This window comes from Microcebus murinus, chromosome 2 (genome assembly GCF_040939455.1).
Source record: "Microcebus murinus isolate Inina chromosome 2, M.murinus_Inina_mat1.0, whole genome shotgun sequence".
Lineage (NCBI taxonomy): Eukaryota > Metazoa > Chordata > Mammalia > Primates > Cheirogaleidae > Microcebus > Microcebus murinus.
Window position 1 is genome coordinate 110,581,291 of NC_134105.1, and position 18,574 is coordinate 110,599,864.

The window sequence follows — 18,574 nt, forward strand, 5'->3', positions numbered from 1 at the left end:
CTAGTCCTGTCACTGACCTACTATCAACACAGAAACCTACTGTAAGCACTAGAAACTTTTATGGCATTTTGGCGGAGTACTTTTTATATGTGTTGAATCTAAAAAGGAAAAAATTGGGGCTTGTATTTTGTATGCCTCTTGCTTTTTATTTTTCTAGTTTATTGATTGATTGTATTTTCCAAAAGCACCCATCGGGGATGGCATGAAAACACAAAACAGCTGCTTCACCACACAGAGTTAGAGAGGCCCTGCTGTGGATTACAGTACAGTCTCAGCACGGCAGAGGATGAAGTTCTGAGATCCTATGAGTCCATGCCACACCCCAAGTTTCGAAGGTGGGTAATTCACGCAAGATCCGACGTAATATTTTTAATAAAATCAATGTTCATTTTCCCAAAGCGGATTCTTTAGAGAGAGAGAGAGGGGAGGTCTGGGACGAGAAGCTGGCTGTAAAGTGGCACAGCGCCGGGATCTGGGAAACCAAGTACATAATAATCGCTGAACTTGAGCTCCCACACCCAAACCTTTCCTCTAACAGGAGCAGCTGTGAGAACAGCCTGACGCCGTCCTGCCATTCAGGTGGAAGCCTGAGGCAACGGGGCCCAGACCCAGCGCGTGCCAGCCAAAGACGGCGGCCCCCAGGCGCTTGGCTAGCCCGTGCCCGCTAGGTCGCGACTGAAGACGACAGCTGTGCCGCGGGGGACGGGGACAGCCGGCATTGGCTCCGGCCTGTGCGTCACCCGACTCCGCCCCTCGGCCTATCTCACCCCACCCCGGCCCCGGCGCAGCGGGCGGACGGCGGACTGCGATTGGAGGCCCCGGCGCGCAGTCGATGACGCAAACGGAGGCCGCGCCTGGCCGCGCTCTGATTGGTGGGGGTGCGCGTGGGCACGGCCGCGGTACCTGGGCTCAGGGATTTTGAGAGCTGTGGTGCCTTCTCGCTTTACTGCCTGGGCTGGTTTGCGAAGATGCGGAAGGTGGTTTTGATCACCGGGGCGAGCAGGTGAGGCCTACTTTGGGCTGGCAGAGGCGGCGGCGGAGCAGGGGTCTGCGACCGGCCAGGAACCGACCCTGGGAGCGCCGGCCGCTCAGCGCCTAGGCTGGGACTGCGGCGGAGACCCTGCCCTGCTATTCTCTGGGTCCCCCACTGCAGGAGGTGTGGGGCATGCTGGCCCTTGAGGAGCCCAGGAACCGGTGCTTTGAATTAAACATGGCAGTGGAAAGGCAAACTAGAGCGCCAGTAAGTGATGAGCGTCTCAGTGACGCTCCTGTGGTTATCTAGGGAAAGGGGCTTCCCTTGCGGACCTTCGACCCCTTCCCCATCTTTGACCTACTATTTAGAGTTTACAGTCCAGCGGTTTGCTCCTGACCACGTGGCCACGTTTTATATGCTAGTGTTTTATCTGTGCAAGACCTTTGTCCTTAGCCGAATTTGAACATCCATGAGCATTAGGACAATCGACAAAAAACATCTCATTCCACCTAGCTCAGTGCAAGAGAGCTAACATATACCCTTCAGAAACCCAGAGAGAATTAACTTTTCATGTTAAGGCATGGTTGGGGGTGCAGAATAACCAGCTCATATATGTTCCAGAGTTGCTCATTCAGCCTCTTCTGTTGCCTATTTAATTTCTCATTTGCATTTCCGTAAAGAATGTGTGGAGGGTGAAACCAACCAAACCATTTTTCTGTTAGTTGCACTTAGCATTTTTGAGAGTTTAAAACAGAGGATATGTTAAACGTCACTTAAGATTGGTCCCTTTTCAGTTATTTAACCGTGTGGATATGAATTAAGCCAGTTTGGTAGGTGTCAGCAGTTAATTGGCAGTTTTTTAGTGTGTCTTCTCTTATGTGACTTTCACAACCAATGAGTTGCTTTTGCTGTGGAAGATCTTAAATAAGTTAGAATTGATTTCATGTGTTTCTTTTATATATATTATGATATGTGCCATTGTATATTTATATTAAAGGCCTACTATTATTGAGGGAGAATGAATAAACAAATGTTTCTGATGTTTTATTGGCAGGGCTAACAAATTGCTGATGGTTCCAGGCTCATTTTGGGGTTCTGACTCTATTTGCCTGGAATCGGCTTAAGTCTTGGAAGAGAACTTATCACCCAGGTTTTCATTGCTTTCTACCAAGCTGGTCTGACTGCTGTCCCTGTCTCCTGTGCACTTTTACTGTACTCTTTCTGAAGTAGCTTATTTGTCTTTGAATGGTGTACTCATCCCTGCTTCCCTTTCTTAGTCCTCATCTCATATTTATTCTGCTCCTACCTTCTACTTAATCATGCCGAGTTCCCTCTTTCTTTTGGTTATTCAATCATAGTAGTTGAGAGGGATTTGTACCTCCTGCTATGTTACCAATGCCTCTTCCTAAAAGATTCATCTGTTCCCTTATTAGAGATTTCTGGTGCTCCTTATAGAGGCGATGGTAGAGCCTTTGCTGTTGAGGAACCTAGAATAAATAAAACATGCACATAGGAAACAACTAATGAGATGCTCTTTTCAAACTCTTGCTGGTGATGTATTAAATAACTTCATGAATGGCATAAAAAGTACAAAATGAAAACCACTGGCAGTATAAACTCTGTATTAATAAAAAGGTCAGCTCTCATTTTCAGTCCAGTTATTGTGCCATTGAACTTTTTCAGAATGAGACAAACACAAACTGGACAACATCCTGAGCAAGTGACTGTTATAGTGGAGGATTCTTCCCTTCTTTAAGTAATTTTTGAGTCTTTTCTCTCTGCCTGGACTTCTCATTGGAACTCAAGTTGGCACAATCAGTTTTCTGAACCGGAGAGAAATGCCTCTACCAGGAGCCATCCCAAATAATGCAGATCCTGTGTCTGAATTGTCTTCCCAGTGGCATTGGCCTGGCCCTCTGCAAGCGGCTGCTGATGGAAGATGATGAGCTTCACCTGTGTTTAGGGTGCAGGAATGTTAGCAAAGCAGAAGCTGTCCGTACCACTCTGCTGGCTTCTCATGCCACTGCTGAGGTCACCATTGTGCAGGTGGACGTCAGCAACCTGCAGTCAGTGTTCCGGGCCTCCAACGAACTTAAGCAAAGGTATGTTTCTTGCTGACGGATTTTCTCTTATATGATTGTGCAACATAACATTTAATAAAATATGAAAGGAAATAAAAATATGAAAGGAAAGATCTAAAAAGAAACAGGTGCAGTGTAAGAAGAAGTTATGCTAAGGACATCTGTACAGAGTGACCCATTATGTCTCAGTACTACATTTTCTTTTTTTTTTTTTTTTTTTTTGTAAAAACTCATCACAGGAAGACCAGTACTACATTTTCATTCTCAATCCTGATCACAATTAGTTCTTAAAGACAAATTTATGAGTACACTCTGATGTGTTTAATTGTACTACCTCACATTGAAGTAACCCCTTTGATAGTTGAATTCATTTTTTATGTCTTTCCTCCACACAGTGAATTCATTAAGTAGGGCAGGTACTGATATTTAACAAGTGAAGAAACTAAGACACAGAAATAAGAGTATTATCTAAATTTAGGAAACGACAGTTGTGATGATATTCACAAATTTGGAAATACATGAAGGTGTCCAGGTAGATCCCTCAGGCTCTACTGCAATGGCCCAAATGGATCTCTTTGATTCTAGATCTGAAGTGAATTAGAGCTGAACAGAGCTTGAGAAGGATGACTTCCAATGGCTAAAGCTGCAGCATCATCCCTGACACCTGGTCTTTTCATCTGTAATACTCTGTTCTATGTACAGATAAAAACCAATAAGAAATAGTAAAACTAATAAGAAATAGCGATTCCGTTTTATCTAGAATAGAGCAATTGTGTAAATTATTTCATCTTTGAGAGTAGTATGTCATTTTACTGAAGCCAGAGCTTAATTTGGTGTCTTTGCTAAATATTTCCTCTCCATTCCTAGCCAAATATGTTAATATTCTTCATGAAAGTTTGCAATTAGATAATGGAACAACCAGCAATAGATGGACCCACACTGTCTTTGTGGCACTTAAATGATTAACGGATGGTAACAATATCAGTCATCTTAAACAGTCAATTTGCTAATTAGAGAGAGTCATTTGGCCATTAATTATTTATAGGATGATCAAGAAGTGTTTGTGGCTGGGCCAGGTGACTCATGCCTGTAATCCTAGCACTCTGGGAGGCCAAGGTAGGTGGATTACTCAAGGTCAGGAGTTCAAAACCAGCCTGAGCAAGAGTGAGACCCCTTTTCTACTAAAAATAGAAGGAAATTAATTGGCTAACTAAAATATATAGAAAAAATTAGCTGGGCATAGTGGCACATGCCTGTAGTCCCAGCTACTTGGGAGGCTGAGGCAGAAGGATTATTTGAGCCCAGGAGTTTGAGATTGCTGTGAGCTATGCTGAAGCCACGACACTCTGGCTGGGGCAACAGAGTGAGAATCTGTCTCAAAAAAAAGAAAAAAGAAGTGTTTGTGTGTGATCTGTTTTGGTAACCATGTATATATTTCAAGGTCCTAGCTTTAGTAGCTGTGGCTTATTATTATCCTGGCTTATACAGAAGACAGAGACAGTGTAATGCGTTGAATTGTAGGAGATATTGTGAATATTTATGGTGTCTACATCATGAAAGTAGGCTCTACCTGTCTTGAACCTAGTTTAAAAGTGGAACACTTAGATTACGGCTTATGTAGGCTTAAAAATAAAAAAAGTTTTCTTAAGTCAGCATTTCACAATTCCTTCCATGATAAGTATTCTGGAAGGAACCTACCAAGAATACCTTACCCCATTCACCTTTTATAATCTTATTGTATTCTTGTGCATTCTTATCATTTTATGATACATAGCACCTGTCCATGAATATTGAAAGGTTTCTACATGGATCTTTTGTTTTAGTAGATATCTTGGCATTCAGATTTCAGCATTGATAGATTTGGTCTGGGAAATATTAATATTATATAAATTTTACTTGTCAACCAGGGGAGATGTGAATTAAAACAAAAAGCAAAAACTTTCTAAGAGCAGAAGGAAAGCAGGTTTATTAGACAGAGGGTTACTGCCTGATTGGGAGGACAAATCTAGAAGGAATTATTGATTAGAGATTTGACTTCAGAGTCCTTTATGGCTCCCCAAATTCTCTTTGAAGGAAAAGAATAACAATACTAAAATATTTACTATGGCTAAAGAAAAACTGGTCAGAAAGAAATATTGTAACCCTTATGTATTATAAATTCTCTGTAGCTCACTGTGGCCATCTTATTGGTTGAGAAAGTATTTTCTGTCTCTTGTAAGCTTTCTTTCTCCTCATTTCTCTGGAGATAGAATAGATATTCTTGTCTGGGTGTTTTCTTTGCAACTCACAATCTTGTTTTGGTGTTTTATTTGCAGGTTTCAGAGATTGGACTTTGTATATCTAAATGCTGGGATCATGCCTAATCCACAGCTAAATATCAGAGCACTTTTCTCTGGCCTCTTTTCAAGGTAATTTTCACTCTCTAGAGAAATTGATTGGAATGAAGGTGTTCATTTTTCTGCCTAGTTTTGCCCTCAGTGTGTTAAGTTAGGGGATGAAAGGTAAGGGGGTGTTGAGAAGGATGAAGACATAGAAAGGAGGTGTTGCAACCTTGCTATGAAAGAAAAACATTCCTCTTTTGTGGGGAACACTGCAAGTCCTGGTTCTTGTGGTGCTCTAGGTCTCCAGGACATTCTAAGTGGTTGGATGTTTTAGAAGGTCAATTTTTGGCCTGCCTGAATGTCCCTATTAGCAAGAAGATTTCTAAATTAGAATTCTCAGAGACTCTATTGCCTAGAAAGCTACTTTGGATCAATTTCCCAGTTGTATGTAAGGTGTTCTGAGAAGTAGGTTGGAGAAATGTAAAGGACTAATGACTTCCTGGAAGACTCTCAGTACACATTAGTGTAGTGGCTTTCAGAATTGTTGAACCACAAACTAGAGTAAGAAATACATTTTATCTGGCAACCCACTGCTCATTTTGCTTTACCTCTCTTCCAGTAAAACACACACGCACAAATTCCACACTGTTCTTGACATACTACTAAACTAATCTCACAGCAGAACACCATATTAATATGTTCAATGCTTTAAGAATTCCCACTAAAAAAAAAAAAGAAGAAAAATCCTGTTTCAGCAATTAAACATACTCTGTGCAAGGAAAGACTTTTTCCCCTTGGCATAGCTATTATTCTCCCAGAACATTTTACCATTTTACCTGTAGCTGTTTTGGAAAGAGGTGAGGAGGGTTTTAACAGCAGCTTTTGAGAGACTCATCTTCTCTATTGGTAGTGTGAACTACAAGTATGTAAGTATTTCTGAGAATTGGAGGGAAGGAAGCATTTTTGTATTTCATTTACTACCTCAACCTTAGTCTGAGAAATAGGTATTGTTATTCCTGTCATTATAGAATCAAGGAAGGTGTAGTTTGTGTGTGGGGATGGGTCAGAGTATCTCTGCATTATCTTCAATTAAAGAAGCTTTAAAAAGTCATGCAATTGTCTTCACAATTGTCTTCTGCTGTTTCAGAAAAGTGATTCATATGTTCTCCACAGCTGAAGGACTGCTGACCCAGGATGACAAGATCACTGCTGATGGGCTCCAGGAGGTGTTTGAAACCAACGTCTTTGGCCACTTTATCCTGGTAAAAAGGCTTTGGTGTTAATAAGCCAATACTTAGATAATGACTGTAAAGTTCTAGGCACAGTGCCATATTATAGTTGAGGAACCAGTTAGCTGATTCAATCTCATGTTTATGAGTTTTCTTGATTGCATTTGGCTTATTGTTTATTGCAAGCATGGAGCACATTTGGAAGCTTTCGTAGTAGATTTTTCTTTACGAAACTTATTGTTTTAGAACAGTTTTAGATTTACAGAATGATTGCAAAGATAATACAGAGAGTTTCTGTATACCTTACACCTAGTTTCTCCTCTTACTAACTTCTTGCATTAGTATGGTACATTTATCAAAATAAACGAACCAGTACTGATACATTATTGATAACTAAAGTCTATGCTCTATTCAGTTTCTCAGTTTTTGCCTAATGTCCTTTTTCAGAATCCCATCCAAGATACCACAGTATGTTTAGCAGTTAGGTGTCCTTAGGCTCTTCTTGGTTGTAAGGGTTTCTCAGGCTTTCCTTGTTTCTGGTGACCTTGACAGTTTTGAGGATTACTGCTGCTGTATTTTGTAGACTCCCTCAGTTGGGATTTGTCTGATCTTTTTCTCATGGTTAGACTGGAGAAGTGTTTTTGGAAGGAAGACCACCAAGATAAAGTGCCATTCTCATGATGTCCTATCAAGAGCATATACTATCAACATGACTTAACAGTGTTATGTTAACCTTGATCACCTGGCTTGAGGTGGTGTTTGTCAGAGTTCTCCTTTCTGAAGCTACTCTTTCCTTCTCCCTTATCATACTGTACTCTTTGGAAGAAAGTTACTATATGTAGCCCTCGTTCACAGGATTATGCTCCACCTCCTTAAGGATGGATGGAGCTATAGAAATTATCTGGAACTTTTCTGCAAGGGAGATCTGTCTATTATCCATTTATTTCTTTATTCAATTATTTATTATATCCTTGTGGAATCATGGATATGTATTTTCTACTTTGAAGTCGCAAATACTACTTTATTTTGTTTTGCTCAGATTGTTCCAGTTTTGGCCACTGGGAGCTCATTCATTTGGCTTCTGTATCTCTTTGACGTACGCCCCATCATTATGGTTTCTCGTTTTGTTTTGGCTTTCATTTTGAGTACCTTCTTACTTTCTGACACTGCACAATGCTTCAGATTCATCTTGTATATTTCCTGCCTCAGTCCTAGCATTATCCTTTTTTCTAAGGAGTCCTGGTTCCTTTTATTGGAGAGTGGTTATTAGAAACCAGGATCTGGGTGCTCGTTGCTATTGAGATATCACTTTCTAGGCCCTCTCAGCTAACAGACCAAGGAGATATATCTATGCATACTAACTCATGTATGTGTACATATATGTAAATATTTTTATGTGTAACTAACTTATATCTCTATTAAGCTACACATGAATTCATACTGATGTCTCTAACCCTAATCTATGACCATCTGGCTCATTCTAGCCTCCTGTCCTTGCTGCTCTGTGGTGTCCCACTTCAACAGTGACAAACCTGGCTTCTATCATCCTCCATCTCTTTACTTAATTATTCAATTTTAGTATACATGTATAGTGGTTTCCGAATCATTATTTAATCTGCCAGGATATTCTGATACTTTCTGTTCATTTTTTTCTTCCACTCAGATTCGGGAACTGGAACCCCTCCTCTGTCACAGCGACAATCCATCTCGGCTCATCTGGACGTCATCTCGCAACGCAAAGAAATCTCTTTTCAGCCTTGAGGACTTCCAGCACAGCAAAGGCCACGAACCCTACAGCTCTTCCAAATATGCCACTGACCTCCTGAATGTGGCGTTGAACAGGAACTTCAACCAGCGGGTAAGGCCTGTCTCAGTGATGTGGAAATGGCAGGGCAGGGGTCTGTTAATGAACTACAGGTGATTTCCTAGTAACTTGGCTGGCTTCCCCCTACCTATTGTAGTTTAGATTGATGGTTGGTGTGTATAAAAGTTTTAGGGAAGAGATAATTATCTCCTAACCTTCTGGATATATGTAGTTAGTTTACCATTTTGTAGTTCTCCAGGAATTCTAATTTATAGTAACAGAATGACACCATTGAAAATAACAAACAATAGCTACTGTTTAAGTACTTGCTATGTTTTAGGCGCTGTACTCTTTATCTGTGTATGTTATTTAATTCTTTCCTTGTTATAGTGAGGTGGGTCTGAGTATTCCCATTTTCAAATGAGGACACTAAAGCTCAGAGAAGTGAGGTCATTTACTGAAGATCACCCAAATTGCAAATGGTAGAGCTTATAGTTGAGTCCAAGGCTATCTGACGTTATGACTTGGACTTTTTCCGCTAACCCACGCTGCCACCTAGTCAGATGCCTATAGGATAGTTAGTAGTTTTAAAACCTCCTGGATAGTGGTGAATTTAGGTGAGACTCCAGAACTCTATCTCTATGAGGATCTGGGTTTAGAGGGTATTTCTTTGGAGAAGGTGACGCTTGTTAGTCATGCTGGCTCCTTGTGGCCATCGTGCTCTGTAATTTACTGCTTCTTTGTATGTCTCTGGGGCCTAGGTATAAATCTTAACTAAAAATCTGCAGGCTTTCCCATGGGCATTTTCTTTTGTTTGCTTTGACTAACTGTGTTATATGAGTATGGGGTTCTGGAGCAATTTAATTCCATTAACATTTATGAAAGACCTACCATGTTTAGGGCACTGGGCCAGGCTTGGGGTTGAGGAGGAAGGTGAAATAAAAAGATGATCAAGAAACCTTGGGCTTGGGGTTGAGGAGGAAGGTGAAATAAAAAGATGATCAAGAAATCTTCCTTCAAGGGAGCTTTTTTGATAATGAATTAGACATAGAAATCTAAACCTTATGTGAGTCTAGACCCTGCTTATTCTGGAATGGAGTCCTTTATCAGACGAAATTATTTTGTGATCATGCCTCTTAGCAAAGGGGGTGGTATAAAGTAGAAGCTAAGACCTGGATTTGAATCTTCCCTCTGTCACTAGCTTTAAACCTTGGGAAAATTATTTACTCTCCCTATGCCTCAGTTTCCTCATCTGAAAATAAAGAAAATAGTAGTGTCTGCCACACAGATTTTTTGGGGAGGATTGAATGAGGAAATTGTTATGAAATAGTCACAGCAGTGCTTTGCACTCAGAATGTGTGTGTACGTGTGTGTGTATGAGTGTAGGTATGTACATGTGTGTGCATGTACACAGGTATATATGTGCATGTATGGGTTGTGTGGGTGTGTGGACATGTGTAAAATGTGAGTATATATGTGGGGTGTATTCATGTGGTCTGGACATGTGTGTTCATGTTCTCATGTGTGTTCATATGTTGGCTATTATTATAGCTTGGGCTCAGTATGCAGGCTCCTTCTAAAGTTTCTTGAGATGTTTAAAAACTTGTCTCAATAGCTTCCTGGTACTCTGGAAACTTCCTTTTAGGGGACAAAGTCACAGTGGATTAACTTCTCCTTCCATAAAAAGCCATGGGATTTTATTTTAAGTTTTGCTTATCAAATAAGGTTTGGGATTTCACCTTTTACAAAAAAGGGAGATTTAGCTAATGCTGCTAAAATCTATTGGGATTGGTTCTTCAGCCTGTTGGCTTTTGTGAGGGTACAAAGCAGCTAAAAAAGAACTACATTGGGGGATTCCTTTAGAAGCCTTGTATTACCAGAAATGTTGTCAGGTTCTATATAGGCTACCTGATAGATTTTAATCATTGTTAATGATCCCCTGCAGAAGCCATAGAGAAGGAAATACTTGGGATCATCATGATTAATTCACTATAATTAATTAGTTTATTTTGGTTTTAGTTTTTATGGATACATAATATTAATAGTTACATATTTTTATAGGGTCCATGTGATATTGTGTTCTAGGCATACAATGTGGGTTAAGGAAATTAGGGTAATTGGGATATATATCATCTTAGGCATTTATCATTTCTTTGTGTTAGGAACATTCCAATTCCATCCACTCTTTTAGTTGTTTCAGAGTATACCCTAACTTATTGTTGATTGTAGTCACTTTGTTATTCATCAAATATTGTTCATTTTATCTAACTATATTTTTGCACCCATTAACCATCTCTACTTTATCCGCACTCCCCACTACCTTTTCCAGCCTCTGGTAACCATCAGTCTATACTATGTCTCCACAAGATCAATTGTTTTTAATATTTAGCTTCCATATATAAATGAGAACGTGTGAGATTTGTCTTTCTGTGCTTGGCTTATTTCACTTAACATAATGTTCACCAGTTCCATCCATGTTGTTATAAATGTAATAACATTTTTATGTAAATATAAAAAGTGTTCATTATAGAGATCTTTCATTTCTTTGGTTAAGTTTATTCCTAGGTATTTTATTTTGTTTGTAGCTATTTTAAATGAGATTACTTTCTTGGTGTCTTTATCACATTATTTACTGTTGGCATGTAAAAATGCTAACAGTAATTGATACTTGTATATCAATTTTGTATTACTGAATTTATTTATCAGTTCTAATAGGTTTTTGTGGAGTCTTTAGGTTTCTCTAGATACAAGATCATATAGTCTTCAAAAGAGGATAATTTGACTTCTTCCTTTCTAATTTTGATGCTCTTTGTTTCTTTCTCTTATCTGATTGCTCTAGCTAGAACTTCCAGTACTATGTTGAATAACATTGGTAAAAGTGGGCATCCTTGTCTTGTTCCAGATCTAAGAGGAAAGGCTTTCGGTTTTTCCCCATTTGGTATGATGCTTTCTCTGTCTTTCTTATGTAGCTTTTAGGCCAGAGGTATGGGTCTTATGCATGGAAACAGACACACAAGTTTAGATTTAGTTGTCTGTTTATTAGATCAGAAATTTCTTAAAGGCAAGGATACATCTTTTTATTTTATATACTCATTGTGATTGATAAACTGATCTTCAAATAAGCCAATATGGAGAACTCAGGTAATCAGGCCCTACTTTTCTCTGCCAGTTTTAAGATTGGTCATTCTTTATATTGCAAGTTTCTTGAGCATAGAGACTTTGTCTTTCTAATTTGTACACCCTGAGTGCCTTTTCTAGTGGGTTCTTAGTACATGATTCTTTAACTGAAATGATCTATCCAACTTTAAGGATAACTCAGAGCATAAATTCTTCATCTCCTGGTTTCCTGGCTCATGTGTATGCCTCTTATTAATTAACATATAGCTGGATTGAGTCAATATACATTGAATTAATGTCTTATTGCTACCCTCTCTGTGCTCCCAGGGTCTATATTCCAGTGTGGTGTGCCCAGGTGTAGTACTGACCAATTTGACATACGGAATTTTACCTCCTTTTATATGGACACTGCTGATGCCAATTCTATGGCTGGTGAGTAATGAATACATCTTTTGTTAGTTTACAAAATCTCTTTAATTTGGGACCTAGTAGATGTGTTTAAGGGTTGGGAAATGATTTAAGAAACTGAACCTGAAATCCATTTAATTCGAAGTTTTTGAAGTTGCCTAATATGTAGCCTCTGTTTCATGCTATTGGGTGTTACCACTGTACCACCATCTGAGTGTCCAATTCTCTTCAAAGGAATATTTCATTGATCATGCACCATAGATCCTAAGAGTTCTGTAATCATGTAATTTTGGGAAATGTGTGTTAAGCAGTATTCAACTGGACTTCTCTGAGTTTTCAGTGTGGTCACGTGCATTAAAGGTTCTCAAGAAGTGGCTGATTCTGCATTGTATGACCATAGAACCACATTTTGGTTTCTTTGTTTTATTTTGTGTTTTGAGCATCTAGCAGGACTATTATTCCTCCAGCACATATTAGAAAATGCTACTTTTAGGAAATGTCTCTCACTGTAGGGCTCAAGAAGAAATGTCCCTCCATTGTGGTGGACATAGAAAAAAGATTAGAAGTAAATATACCTTTATGTGAAAATTGTTTGACTTAGAGTGATGGAGATTAAGTGATATTTCTTTTTTGACTTCTTTATTTTTTGATACTTAAAAATGTTCTATAATCAGAAATGCAGGTTTTCTTTTTTTAGTAATTAAGTGAATAATTCTTTTGTGACTGTATTGTAAACCACCTCAAAATGACTGTTGTTTTCTTTTCTTCAGCTTCGCTTTTTTGCAAATGCTTTCACCTTGACACCATATAATGGAACAGAAGTACTGGTATGTTACTGTGGTTTTCATATCTTGTATAATGACTTAGCAGATGTGAATTTTAAGTTCACTGGTAGTAGAAACAATTTCAACAGGAAAGATATTATAGGAAACCAGTGGATTTCCTTAAATGACACATGGCAAAAGTATTGCATGGGTTTCCTCATCAATGGCGACATTACTATTGGATCATAATACTGTTTTGTTCTGTATATAAGTAATGTCTCTGAATATTTTTCAACCCAGAGCTCCAAAGGCAGCCTCTACTAATGGATCAGAATTATACACTGAAAGCCCACTGTATCAGAGCCAGTTCTTTGTGCGTTTGTTTCCTCACTCCATTGGGCTCCTTTGTGGAGTGATGCTGTTCATCTTGGAAACTTGAGGGCCTACAAGTTTCCTATACTTAGTAGATTATTAAATGTTGACTAAATTGAAGTTAACTAAGGAAAATGTTCATGGAATTAACTTGATGCTCTTGTTTTGGTAGATATTACAGAAATAAATGCATTGATTATAGAGACACAAATTGATTATAGAAGCAAGTGCTTTTAAATTATATTTTAATTAGTTCTTAATATATTTGCCAAATTGTTAGTTGATGATCTTTAAGAGGAATTTTAGAATCTGTCTGGGGAGCTCTGTGAAGTTCTGATTGTACATCCCCACCAGCCTCCCCCACCTTGGGCAGAAGGTACAAATCCCTGACACACTGTTCCTTTTTAGGTGTGGCTTTTCCACCAAAAGCCTGAGTCTCTCAATCCTCTGACCAAATATCTGAGTGCCACCACTGGCTTTGGAAGGAATTATGTAACATCCCAGAAGGTAAATCTGCCTGCGCTGTTACTTTGGAGATACTTGCTGTGGGGCTGATGAATTAGGTCCCATGTTCCTCACCAGCCTGCCAGCCTCCCTTACCTGGGTCTTTACTCTGTTCACTGGCGTCACACTGGCCTGATTCCATTTCTTCCTGTTCTCTCCTGGCTCAGAGCCTTTGCACATCTTGTTCTCTAGACTTGAGCTGTTCTTACCCTTCTTTCAACTGATTGATTTCTGCTTACCTTTCAGATCAGCCTATAGCCCAGCCCAGCCTATAGCCCACCCTTTAGACCAGACCAGTTGCCTGTGTCATAGGCTTTCTTGACATCTTCTTCCTGTTTTGTGGAGTGCTCGTTCATTCTTGAGTTGCGCATCAGAATATAAGCTCCATGAGGAAGGGGATCATATATCCCCCTTTCTTACCACATTGTCTTGCACATGGTAGGCACTCAGTAAATATGTTGCAAGTTGTGTGAAATATGAAATGTCTTTCTGTGTGAAGTTAAATTCTCTTTGAGTATTCAATTCTGGTTGTGACAATTAACAGGTTTAATAGATTGGTGTTTTGAAGGAGTAGGGGGTAGAGTATGGGAAAAAAAAAACAGATTTATACTGTGTTTTTTGGACTCCATCATCTTCTAAAAAGAAATGTAGGGTTATATACTGGGGAATGAAAAAATTTATTTTGAACTGTAGGAACTATTTTGTTATACTTGTATCATAAGTAGGGTTTATTTCAGCCTACCATTTTTCACTGCCTAGCCTATTGTGAAGAGGCATTGGCATAAAATAAAACTAGATTGAGGCTAATAAGTTATCTCAAGTCAAGTAAGTGGCAGTGATCTTAGTCTACATGTCGTAGCATGAGGGCAAAGCGGAACTGTGCTGTGTGCTTCCCATGCTGTTTACTAAACACGAACCTTCTGAGTTTTTCAAAATATGTTCTGTGGGATACTAGTTCCTTGAGATTTGCAAGAAGCGATTTCTCAGGCAGGTAAAATTGAATAATGTTTCATATTATATTCCCCTTTCTCAAAGACTTAGACAACATACATCAGCCCAGTAAAGGCTTAGAGAGGTTGAAACAGTTAAAAAGTATGTGTGAAATGTATAATCCTGGTGTTTGTAAATTGTTCTTGACTACATGAATTTTTGTTTTCAAATTTCACATAACCCTTAACATCCCTTTGGGGAATTCTGTTGTAAACTAAAAAGCTTACTTTAGGTTCACAGAGTTTATTTGAACTTACTATCTATTAACTTAGAGGGAATGATTTTGTTTATGAAGGGAAAAACATGTTTAAGTCTACAAACCAAAGTAGAACTCAGAATGATTTGTTTATCAAGGGGAAAACATGTTTAATTCTACAAACCAAAGTATTTCATTAGTCATTTATAGAATTGCGTTGAAGAAAGTGGCTTATCTGAGGTTTTTTTGTTGTTGTTTGTTTGTTTGAGACAGGGTCTCACTCTGTTGTCTTGGCTAGAGTGCAGTGGCATCATCATAGCTCACTGCAACCTCCAAGTCCTGGGCTCGAGTAATCCTTGTGCATCAGTCTCCCAAGTAGCTGGGACTACAGGTGTGCGCCACCACGCCCAGCTAATTTTTAAATTTTTTGTAGAGACAGGGTCTTTCTCTTGCTCAGGCTGGTCTCAAACTCCTGGCCTCAAGTGATCCTCCTGTCTTGGCCTCCTAAAATGTTAGTATTTTAGGCGTGAGCTACTGGGCCAGCCTGAAAAAAGTGTTTTAACCTTTGATCAATTTGAAGAAGTCAACTTTTTCCTTTGTTAAAAGGTGATTGAATGAATATAAATGTTATTTCCAAAATGTTAAAAAGTTTCTTTAGTTTTTAACCTTTCAGTTTTGTGAAGAAAGAGCCTGTTTTTGAAGTTCAGGCTTTGTGTTGACTTGAAAAAAACATGTCCGTATTTTATAAGGGCTGGAAGTTTGCTTTTACATATAATGTATGAGTTAAGACTAGATTTTCTGCATGAAATGCAAGAATGTAAAATAGCAGTGGATTAAACAAATAGAATCTTAGATTTCTTACATGTAAAAACAGGAGAAAGGCAGCCTCAGGCTGGCATGGCAGATCCACAAATTGTCAGGCACTCAGCTTCCTTGCAGTCATGGTCCCCACTGTCCTTAGAGTGTGGCCTTCATCCTTATGGCTCAAGAAAGCAGGATGGACGAAGGGAGAAAAAAGGGATGCCTTATTCCTTTTAAAGACACTTTTGGCTAGTACTTACATTTCACTGCCCAGAACATAGTGACATGACACCCATAGCTTCAGTGGAGGCTGGGAATGTGTATCTTTTATCTAGGGGGCAGTGAGTCTAGCTAAAAACAGGGCTCTTTTACTAAATATGGGTATGAGGTGGTGATTAGCTAGTAGAAATTCACAAAACTCTTGACTTTTCTCTTTTGTCCTTTTATATCACAGTTGGCTGGTATCTTCTGTTCCTGGATACATAAGAGTTAGGGAAGATAGCAAAACTCAGATTTTTCAGTGTTCCTATTTAAGGGAAGCATTAGTAGGTTTACTGAGTTGAACTAAACGTTAGTGTGTCCTCAGGCTCTCAGAGTTTCCCAGCAGCGCTCATGTGGCTGCCACCATGGCCCTTTCCTACAGACTCCTTTCTCTTTTATTTTTTATTTATTTATTTTTTCAATCCTCTTACATATGTCAAATGCCTTTCTTTTATACAAAATACTATTCATCTTATTTTTTTCTTTCTAGTCATCCCTATTTTTACTTCTTTTCCAGATGGACCTAGATGAAGACACTGCTGAAAAATTTTACCAAAACTTACTGGAACTGGAAAAGCACGTTAGGGTCAGCATTCAAAAAAGAGATAAACAGAGCTGATGATGACAGTCTTTGAACATCTCATAACTTGTGTGCACTCAGGGACACATGGATTTCCATTGAGTTGGCTGTTATGCATTTATAGTAAAACATGAGCTATGAGTGCCTCTTTTCCTTCCTTTCAGAATTATCTCCAAGACTATATATGTGAGCATGTGTGAATGCACACGAGAAAAAGATTGACAAAGTAAAAATATCAATTAGATACTCTCCAGAATGGTGTCACATCAAAATTATTAGAGTCACTCAACAGAGTATCTGTTTATCTGTCAACTGGAGCCCAAGCTAAGCTCCTTGAGATAAAGTGTGGACTTGAATAATTGTGACGCAGGCATACACTGGCCCTACTTATGGCCCGTCCACAGCAAGAAGTACTGCCCACTTTCTGAGGGATGGTCTTAGCTTTGTTCCTTCCCTGGTAAGCAGTTTTCTTAGGAAAATTTCTTTTGCCTTATTTCTTCCTCCATGTGCTACAAACATATGGAGGAAGAAATCCTAACAATCCTAATATGGGTGCCCATGTAGTTAATAACAGAACAAAAATATATATGTGTTTAGGTCACTTGAATTATTTCTTTTTAAAAATATATGTTTTTATTGATATTGAGGTAATTCATGCTAATATTGGGCCTGACCCATAATACCCTTTGCAAATTTGTTCATTAGGGACCAACACATTTTGATGATCATATTTTAATAGATATAAACTTGCAGCCAAAAATTATTGACTCACCTTAAGTTTCAATAAAAATTTCTAACTGGGCCGGGCGTGGTGGCTCACGCCTGTAATCCTAGCTCTCTGGGAGGCTGAGGCGGGCGGATTGCTGGAGGTCAGGAGTTCGAAACCAGCCTGAACAAGAGCGAGACCCCGTCTCTACTATAAAAATAGAAAGAAATTAATTGGCCAACTAATATATATATATATATATATATAAAATTAGCTGGGCATGGTGGCGCATGCCTGTAGTCCCAGCTACTCGGGAGGCTGAGGCAGAAGGATTGCTTGAGCCAGGAGATTGAGGTTGCTGTGAGCTAGGCTGATGCCATGGCACTCACTCTAGCCTAGGCAACAAAGCGAGACTCTGTATCAAAAAAAAAAAAAAAAAAAAAAAAAAAAAAAATTTCTAACTGAATAACTGCAGGTAGGATATCTGCCAGCGTAAGGTCCACTACGGTAGTGGAGGAAAATGGTTAGGATGTGCTTTACATATATCAGATAAGTAAGCAAAACTTTTTCTTTATAAATCCTAAAGGGACCACACCTCAGGCCTCATTTGATATGAAGAAAACTGCTAAACTGCCTCAGTGTTTTTACCATAAATAGAACCAGCATAACACCTGGAATGTAATAAAGTCAGTACAATTTTGAATGAGTTAACAAACACGAAAAGCAATATATAATTTCTCCACAGTTTAATGGATGAATTTTTTTGGTCACAATTTCTCTAAGTTTGTTAAAGACTTTTAATAAAGATAAGCATTCCATAAGTGGAAATAAGGGCTACACACCACTGGACATCCTCCACTGTCTTGGGACAGAAGGTGAAGTTGGAGAGCTGAGAGCAGAGCTGTTTTTCGTGCTTCCGTTTGCTCACACTCGGTTTGGAAGTTCTTTGTCTGTTGTGAATCTCAAGTTCCTCATATGTAAAGTGGAGTGATTACCTCTCTGCTTTCTCTACTCCTGGGTATGAAGTGAGGATTCAATGCAATAATATGTGTGAATGAATAAAGAGTTTTACTTGAGAATGATGACAATTTTTATTAGAGATTGACAGAAGTCATGCAAACACAGCACTGATTGGACAGCACTGAGTGGCCACTTCCCACCTGACAGAGTTTTTCAGTTTCCGAGTGTTACCCAGGAGGCAGCGTCTGGCCAAGTGGGAGGGTGTTGGGGGAGAGGTACGGGCTGGGTGGAATTCGGATCAAATTTGGGTTTAGCTAATTAGCTGTGTGACTTTGAGCAATTAATAATAATTTATACCTTGATTTAATTACATAAAACATTGCTATCAATGTTAGATTACACCCTAGTAGATGCACAGTCAGTACAAACTTACTTTATTCTATATTAAGTACACCAAAGGAGGCTTTAAATATGAGCTAAATCCTGATTTCATGTCACTGATGATAT

At 39.1% G+C, this 18,574-nt stretch overlaps 1 protein-coding gene across 2 annotated transcripts; it reads left to right on the forward strand.

Moving 5' to 3' along the window:
- The first annotated feature begins 866 nt into the window (after positions 1-866).
- HSD17B7 (hydroxysteroid 17-beta dehydrogenase 7) lies at positions 867-18,186 on the forward strand. 2 transcript variants are annotated; one of them, XM_076000340.1, is made up of 10 exons: positions 867-1,003; positions 2,872-2,962; positions 2,999-3,075; positions 5,370-5,462; positions 6,523-6,637; positions 8,268-8,462; positions 11,853-11,957; positions 12,704-12,760; positions 13,478-13,576; positions 16,339-18,186. In XM_076000340.1, the coding sequence occupies exons 1-10, from the start codon at positions 969-971 to the stop codon at positions 16,438-16,440; spliced, it is 969 nt and encodes a 322-aa protein (XP_075856455.1). In that variant the 5' UTR covers positions 867-968; the 3' UTR covers positions 16,441-18,186. The 2 variants fall into 2 exon arrangements, with proteins under 2 accessions (XP_075856455.1, XP_012624104.1); XM_012768650.3 differs by having other exon boundaries at positions 2,872-3,075.
- Positions 18,187-18,574: the final 388 nt, after the last annotated feature.